At 46.0% G+C, this 9052-nt stretch overlaps 1 protein-coding gene across 1 annotated transcript in view; it reads right to left on the bottom strand.

Annotated features, from left to right (window-relative positions):
- The window catches only part of SNX9 (sorting nexin 9), a 105634-nt gene extending 96798 nt beyond the window's left edge, over positions 1 to 8836 (bottom strand). The window contains exon 1 of the mRNA XM_059401337.1: positions 8747 to 8836. Coding sequence (XP_059257320.1) covers positions 8747 to 8758 — 12 coding nt within the window. The 5' untranslated portion in view covers positions 8759 to 8836. The remainder of the gene's footprint in view (positions 1 to 8746) is intronic.
- Between the last annotated feature and the right edge of the window lie 216 nt (positions 8837 to 9052).

The raw sequence follows: 9052 nt of genomic DNA, 5'->3' as shown, positions 1-9052 counted from the left end.
GATGCGGGACTCGATCCCAGGACCCTGAGATCATGACCCGAGCCGAAGGCAGCAGTTTAACCCACTGAGCCACCCAGGCGCCCAGTTTTTAGTTATTTTTAAAAATTTTAAAAACCATACTTTCTCCCCTGTGGAAGAAGAAAAAAATGGTCCTTCAGAAAGTAAAATAAAATTTTAAGTTTCCATTTGTAATCCTGCATGCATTAGCATTTTTCTACTGAAGTGCCACTTACTATTTATAAGCATTAGTTAAAAACACTTTTTTCATCTTAGTATAATTCAAAGCAAATTAACAGAAGGTGGATAAGTCTGGAAATCTGTGTTCAGGGCCTGGTTAAAGACAATAAGCTTTTAAATCGGGGAAAAAAAAAAATGAACTTGGTTTCTTCCTCATTACAAAAGCAACAAATACTCACAACTCAAAATCTTGAGAATTCAAAACAGGTTGAAAGATGAAAAGGAAGGTCCTGAGTGCAGCCACCATGAAAGAGACAAACTGCATTAACACGAAGATCCGCATTTTCCAGCCCTCTTCTGTGATTTTGGGTTAGAGAATACACTTAAGCTGACATTTAACTGCTGCGTTTCAGACAGCTCGTTAGTTTTTGACTGTCCACCCTCTCAGGCAAGGATCCAGATGTTAGCAGCACAGAGAGGCTGTGGAGTATCTGCTGAACTGGGCGGCTTGGACCCTATGCAGAGTCTGGTCACGCACACCGCCAAGATGTGTCATAGACCCATCTTCAAAGTGACCGATGTGATAGATAAGGGTAAAAATTGACTCCTCAAACCAAGCATTTCGAGACATGGTTCCTTAGAAAGCCCTGTGGGCTGGAGTGGCTGCACCAGGAGCCGCCACTGTGCAGGGAGAAAGCCTGTGGTCCAGGAGCCGGAAACTCTGGGAAGTTCTCTCTGAGGCTAGGACGAGGTGATACACGCAATCATCCCAAGCGGTCATCCCAAGTGTGGTGGAGGGCCTGGAACTGAGCTCGTTCAGAGGTCACAGGAAGGAGGCCTGGAATGAGGAGAGGTAACAGCTCCCAGATCAATGGGGCGTTTTTCACCCCTGAAGTTTACAAGTCTCTCCGACGTCAAGAACCACCACCAACAGGTGATTTGCCTCCTGCCTCTGCAGGTAATGATACTACAGGACTTCACTTTCAGAGACTAAAAATAGCTTAGAAGAATTGAGTCATACTGAGTAACATCCTCAGGCACTGTATTTACAGTATCGAAAAATGAATAAGCAGGGCTAAACCCATCATGTGCTCTTAATAGTCAACAAGGGGAGGGCAAAAGAAAAGAAACCCCGACTGGAAAGTCAAATATGCCCACAGTCTGTTATTTTGATCGCTTGACTTAAGGTCTGGTTTCCCCTAAAATGTGTTAACTACCTTGCTTTTTCGCATTTTTCCCTCCAAAGACGAGACTGACTCTGTGTGCACATACTCCCTTCATTCACTTTTGGCCTGTTACAAAGAATGCTGTGACTTGGGGCACCAGGCTGGTTCAGATGGTGAAGCGACTGTGTTCAGTTTAGGTCATGATCCCAGGGTCCTGGGATCGAGCCCCACCTGGGGCCTCCTGCCTGGTGGGGAGCCTGCTTCTCCCTCTCCCTGGTGCTCCCCCTGCTTGTGCTCACTCGCTCTCATTCTCTCCCTCTCCCTCATCAAATAAATAAATAAATAAAAATCTTTTTAAAAATGAAAAAGAGAATGCTATGACTTGGGAGAGAGCCTGGCTGGCTCAGTCCTTTAAGCGTCTGACTCTTGATTTTGGCTCAGGTCATGATCTCAGAATCCTAAGCTGGAGCCCCACAATGAGCTCTGCACTAAGTGGGGACTCTGCTAGAAGATCCTCTCTCCCTCTGTCCCTCCCCCCATGTGCACACTCTCTCAAATAAACAAATCTAAAACAAAACAAAAAAAACGTGACTTGGATTTTTGTTCCAGCACACATGGCAGGCCAACACCCTGAACCACTACCAGACTAAACACTAACGTGCTGAATAAAATATAAAATCAAAAGACACACAAACACACACAAACAAACACCTTTTAAAACACATTGCTGAGTCAGCACAAAAAGAAAGCCCTCTAGAGAGGTCACAGAAGAACAGAGCAAAAACCCTTGGAGAAAAGTATGTGCTGAGACTCTAGGATTCCACTCTAGGAGTCTCCTCCAGACCCTGAGACCCCAGAGATCCTGAGTTTGAGTCCGTATGCAGAAGGCGTACTAGGACAGGTGTAAGAGAGAGATGCCCGTGTTAAGCTAGACACTGGCACCCCAAAAGGACTTCAGTATGGGGCACCTGGGTGGCTCAGGGAGTTAAAGCCTCTACCTTTGGCTCAGGTCATGATTCCAGGGTCCTGGGATCCAGCCCCGCATCAGGCTCTCTGCTCAGCAGGAGCCTGCTTCCCCCCTTCTCTCTCTGCCTACTTGTGATCTCTGTCAAATAAATAAACTAAAAAAAAAAAAAAAAAAAAAAAAAAGGACTTTGGTATAAGGGGAACAGAGAAAATCTGTCATTCCAAAGTGAGCAGCAAGGAAAATTGTTTTATCAGTAGAGGAACAAGGGGAATTTCCCCCACATCCATTCTACCAGAATGCAGGAATTAAAGTGGCCACAAGAATGTAGTGTCCCCCGGAGACCAGCATAAGCAAAGACAAATTCCCCCCGGAAGACCAGGACTTCAATCTGGGTATCAGCACTCCCTCAGATGAGGTTCCAAGGCAAATGAGCAACTCACAGGAGAAAAAAACAAAACAAAAAACACAAACATACAAGACACACAAGAAAACAAGGCACCTTGAGTAAGAGTGAACAGACACAGATGGCTGGGTTAGACTGCAGACACAGAACAGACACAAACCATAAATGTTTAAGATGCTTAACAGAAGCTTAAATGTATGAACAAAGCGTAAGACTATCAATGACCAAGCACATTTGAAAGAGAACCAAATGTAATTTCTAAAAACAGAAGAGAACTGAAATAAAAGTAGTGGATAAAAGAGAGGATGAGGCCCAAAGAAAGAGAGAGTACTGAACCAAAGGTAAGAGCCACAGAAATGATCCAGAAGGCAGCACAAAGAGAAAGAACATGGCACGCTGAAGTACCAAGTTAGAGGTCTGCTGGACACTGTCATGCTAATTCAAGTTCCAGCAAGAAAGAACGGGGACAAGGCATGTTTGTGGAATAATCATTTCTGGGAACTCTCTACAACAGCTACATTACCCATGTGTAGCTATTTGGGTTAAAATTTACAATAGTTCCTCAGTCACACTAACCACATTTCAAATTCTCGTTAGCCACACGTGTCAGGCAGCTGCCATGTGGGACTGCATAAATGTAGAATATTTCCATGGTCACAGAAATTTCCATGAGTTCCAGAAAGTTCTAGAAAAGTTCTGCACTATCCTAGAACCACTGAAATTCCCATCCTCAGAGCCAACATACCCAATAAAGTTCATATGATGTCAATACCATCCACACAAGGATGGACTGCGGTAACAACACTGCAAGGTAGGAATGCTACACAGAAAATCTTGAAAACAGGCAGAGAGAGGAGTCAGGCCATCTTAAAGAAACAACATGAGACTGCTAACTTCTTAGGAGTAACTTGGAGAGCCCAAGGAAGACAGGGGACCACCACCTGCAAATAGGCTGAGAGAAAACACCGTCAACCTAGAAACCTATCTTTTAAGGATAAGGCAAAAATACATTTCCACACACAAAAGATTACCAACAACAAATCTTCCCCAATGGAAATTCCAAAGAATCCACTTTAACCAGAAGGAAAATTATCCCAGAAAGGAGGACTGTAATGTAAACAGAAATAATAAGCAAAGATATGGTAAAATCCAATTAAATCTAAATAAACATTAGCTCTATAAAAAAATGAAAAGAATGTCTAATTTCTGAGGGAAAAGACAGAATTCTAATACTGGCAGTAACTGACCATACTGGGACACATGATCAGAGTTATGTATCTGAAGACCTTTTTGTAATTTAGAAGGGTAATGATGGTGAGTAACTTCCAACTTTAACTTCGAAATGGTAACATACATGCTTATGATAACCACTGGAAAAAAAACTGACATATAGGACAAATCTTCCCAACAGCTGGGAAGGGGACAGGTAGAATAAAAGGAAGAGGGGAAAAAAATCCTCATTTAGTCCAGAAGATGGGAGCCAGAAACCCAAACACATCAGTGAACACAAGTAAAAGCAGACAAAACTCTCTAGTCACAAAGGTCACCAGACCAGCGACAGAGGTTAAATTCAGCCATAGGCTCTTATATACCAGGCAAATACTTACCAAAAGAAAGCTAGTGAGGGGCACCTGGGTGGCTCAGTGGGTTAAGCCGCTGCCTTCAGCTCAGGTCATGATTTCAGGGTCCTGGGATCCAGCCCCGCACCGGGCTCTCTGCTCAGCAGGGAGCCTGCTTCCCTTACTCTCTCTCTGCCTGCCTCTCTGCCTACTTGTGATCTCTGTCTGTCAAATAAATAAATAAATAATGTTAAAAAAAAAAAAAAAAGAAAGAAAGAAAGCTAGTGAAACTACATTAACTTTAGACAAACTGTCCTTAGGAAAAAACACATTGAAGATAAAGAGGGTCCCTACGCACTGAAAAAAACTCAATTCACCTGGAAGATGATACTACTTTGAAACTTAGAGAAATATTTTTTGAAGATTTTATGTATTTGAGAGGGAGAGCACGAGGGTGTGCAGTGGAAGAGGGAGAGAAAGAGGGAGAGGGAGAAGCAGGCTCCCCACTGAGCAGGGAGCCTGATGCAGGGTTTGATCCCAGGGCCTTGGGATCGTGACCTGAGCTGAGGGCAGACACGTAATGGACTGAGCCACCCAGTTTAATCTCTAAACTTAGAGATTTTTTAGAACACTATCTTAATTAACATCTCCATCAAGTAGACAAAAGATCAGCTAGATACAACAGATCACGTAGAGTTTGTAAGGATACAGATATGAACAACACAGTCAATAAATCCAATCTAATGGTCATACACAGAACACACACATTGAGTAGTGGATATACGTATTCTTTTTACGAACAAGTGGCACATTTATGAAGGAGCCCATAGGACAGGTACAAAGAAAGGTTAGCCTCAACAAATTTTCAGTTATAGTATGACTATCAATCAGATTCCCTGTTCACTATGCAATTAAGTTAGAAATCATTAACAAAAAGACAAATAGGAACACCCTCTACTTTTGGAAATCAAACACACTTCTAACAACCATAGGTTACAGTCTCAGAAGTATGAGGTCTGTTTTAAGTACCTGAAAACAGAAGAACCAACTCCTCATTAGTAAAACAGAATTGTTAGATTTTAAAAAGATTTCTAATACCTGAACTATAGATGTGTACTTTCCATTTGTGCATGGATACTTAAAAAGGAAAAGTCTGCTAACACACGATTATGGGCGCCTGGGTGGCTCAGTCGGTTAAAGGTGTGTCTTCAGCTCAGGTCATGATCTCAAGGTCCTGGGACTGAGACCCACCCACATCAGGGTCCCTGCACAGTGGGGACATTTAAAACTTACTTTTATGCAAAAATGAATAATTAGCATTTTCTACAGTGTTTTTTAAAAATGATCAGATCCACCATTAATCCTTAAGGCTTAACATTAAATTTGAATAGAAAGAATTCTATTCTGTCACTCAAAGAGGTTTTTGCTCAGGAGAGACTACAAAAGATGCTTTTTACTGTTCTCACTAATGTGTATCCCTGAACAGACCTGAGCAATTCACTCATTTCCTACCAGTATTTTCAATACTCCACATCCACTCAATTCAACCAAGCACTACCACAAATATTTCACTTCAGTTGCTGGAGATAGAAAGAAAAGGAAAAAAGTGCATCCGGGACTCCCAGAGTCTGGTTAAAATGATTACTCCTGAAAGTGACTATGTAAGCACAAAAGGTTAACTCTGACATGGAAATTACAGCTAAATTATACAGCCATGGATTAACTTCCATTAACTATTTTCATGCTCCTTTTGATATATGTAGGCCAAAAAAAATTTTTTTCTTTCCCAAGATTTAATAAATAAGACTTAATTTACTCCCAAATCCACATGGGATTGTGATTAAAATACAACCTTCTGAGGTTTTCAGTAGAAGCCAAGACTTCACAGGCTAAAGTTAGCCCCGCACAGTATTTGTTAAGGGAGATAAGATTGGAGAGAGAATAAAGTACCTGCTTACAACTGAATTCAGCATCCTCCTGAGTAGCGATTAGAAACAAAGAAGATAATCCCTTTAAAATCGGGCGGTTGCTGATTAACTTTCTTCGGCAGCGAAGAACTGCCCAATTAAAGTTTTTTTTTCTAAAAGATAATTTCTTTCCATTGTGAACATGCCAGATTTTAAAATTCACGACAGTTCCAAGATAACTGCATCTTTGTAAAAAAAATACATCAGAGCAATACATAAGAAAATTAGTTTCTGGAAAGAACAGAGGCCATTCTCTGGTAAATTCAAAGGGAAACTCACACCACCCAACCCAGCCAGATACTGTGTTTGTTTTTCATCACTTGAGGCTTACAGCCAGAGTTCAAGTGCCACAGAAAGCTGAAATTTCATAAAAAGTTAGAAGTTATTACTGAGGGCATTCTCACCACCGACCCAACTAAAGCGAGGAAAGGAAAAACCCCAAACTACTCAGATGTCAGCAAAGGCAGGGGTGTGGTTGCAGGGGGTTGGAAAACAGGGACAACTCTCCTCCCTGGTAACAATGGGAAGAACAAAAAAGAGAGAGATAGAGAGACAGAGACAGACTGATTTGACACAAGGATCACCAGGAAGTAGGAAGACCAGAAATCGGAGTTAGGGTCCTCTTTTAACACATGCTTCTCTGCTCTTCCTTTGCTTTTTCAGTTGGAGGTGGCTTGCCATCCTGTGAATATGGAGATGAATCCCATCGGGCAGAGTGATTAGAAAGGAGACAGACAGACTTGGAATCACAGGAATTTACCTCCAGAGTGGTGTAGGTAATAAGGTAGGAAGGGCTGACACGTGCTTTAAGGCTTGGTTTAGGAAGGATACATGCAATTCAAGTTTAGTACAAGGATCACTGTTCTTTTCACTTTACAGAAAAACTAAGTTCGGTTTTAACTATCAAGTTTTCATTATGCATACCTCACTCGTGCCTATCCCTAACCCTAGTCCTACTGAAAGGACCCAGTACAAGCCATGAGATCAGAGTGCAAAACACCACAACACTGACCTCCACTGAACACACATCTACCCAAAACAGCTTTTAAGGTTGCAAGATGAGTGCAAAACAGGACGTGTAATTGGTCATTTCTGGAATGTTTGGCAACAAACCTCAAAATCAAATTTCCTTAGAGATCCTTGACTCCAGTTTTGTTTTTAAAAAGACCAACACAAAATTATCTAGGTTAAAAAGTTACCGAGTTGGACCACATCTTACAAAACCAAGGAAGAGCACAGCCATTAATGTATTAACAAGCAGGTAATTATTTCAGTAAGAGCAGAGGACAGGTTCCCTGGAGGAAAATCTCCATTTTTTTTTTTTAAATAAACGCTGCACCTCGGCAGATTCGGAGGCACAAATTTTAACAGGCTGAAATAACATAAGACAATCTGATCTTTCAAAGGGATTTCAAACTGCATATCCTTTCCTAAATTACCCGGGATCCCAAAACAAAAACCCAACAACAACAACAACAACAAAGAAGGTTTTACCCAACCCAAAGGCTCAGAGATTTCAAACATAAACATGGGAGAGGGTGCCAGCGCTGAAAAAAGGCGACATCACAGAAACTATTTGCTAAAGTCAAGCCATTCCTCACACCACATCGCTAGCTCTAGGAGGGGTCTCCCACTAGGAGTCCCCGGCGCCCGACTTTCCCAGTTACCACTTTGCAGGAAGAACTAAAGAAAACGCCCCAGGAAAGGCAGGCGGGGAGGGGGACTCCTGGACGCTCAGGTAGCAAAGGCTGACCGCTCCGGCCCCGAACAATACCCTAAGAGAAGCAAACCACCACTTCTGGCCAATTACCACGCTCGAGTCAAAGTTCCACCACGTAACCGGGGCCTGCGCCTTTTGCTAGCGAACTCGTTACTGAAAGCACAGTCATTTCCCTCTTCGTATTTTCTTCACGCTGGAAATGCCATTCAAACCGAAAAGGTAGCAAAACAAAAGAAAGAAAAAACACACACACAAGAAAAATGAAGGAAGCGGAGGCGCGGGGCGTTCAGTCGGCCTCGTCCCCCCAGCGGGAGCGCGAGCCCGCGGGCCGTCCTGCGAAATGCCCCGTGCTCCCCCGGCGGGGCTCGGGTCCCCCCAGAAGCGGCCGGCGCGGCCGGGGTCCCACCCTCCGGCGGAGGGAGGGGCGCTCCCCGCGGCGGCGGCGGGCAGTGGCCGCCACTCGGGGTAGGACCCGGGGATCCCGGGGGCCGGGTGGCTGTCCCGAGCCGGCTCCCGGGCTGCGGGAACTTTCCCTCGCTCCGGCCCGGCCGCAGCCCGCGCTCCGGCGCAAACTTCGCAGACGGCGCGGCGGCCGTCCGGGGGTCCCGCCCCGAGACCCTCCCGCGCCGCGAGCCGAGCCCCCGAGAGCCCAGCCCCGTGGGACCGGTCCGGCGGGCTCTGGCTGGGCCCCGCCGGCGCCGCCGCCCGCGCCCCCGGCCCGGCCCCGACCCTCCCCTGCCGCCGCGGGCCCGAGCGGCCGACCGGGCCTGCGCCGCGCGCCCCTCACCTTGGTGGCCATGGCGGGCGGCTCCCGCGGCCCGGGACGGCCGGCTCCTCTCCGGCGCCGCGGCTGTCGGCCCCAGGCGGGCGAGGGTGGCGGCGGCGGCGGCGGCGGCGGCGGCTACGGCTGGGCCCCGGCGCGGCTGCGGCGGCGGCGGCGGCGGCTCCGCCTCGGCCCCGAGTCTCGGCGCTCAGGCCCCGCCGCTGAGCGCTCGGCGACTCCGGCCGCCGCCCGCTCCTCCAGTTCCTGAAACTCCCCGGCTGCGCGGCCCCCGCCCCTGCCGGCCGAGCCTCCCATTTACCGCGGCGTGCG

Source organism: Mustela nigripes, chromosome 5, assembly GCF_022355385.1.
Source record: "Mustela nigripes isolate SB6536 chromosome 5, MUSNIG.SB6536, whole genome shotgun sequence".
Taxonomy (NCBI): Eukaryota; Metazoa; Chordata; class Mammalia; order Carnivora; family Mustelidae; genus Mustela; species Mustela nigripes.
The sequence above is the reverse complement of the archived record's forward strand: the minus strand, read 5'-3'. Positions and strand labels throughout refer to the sequence as shown.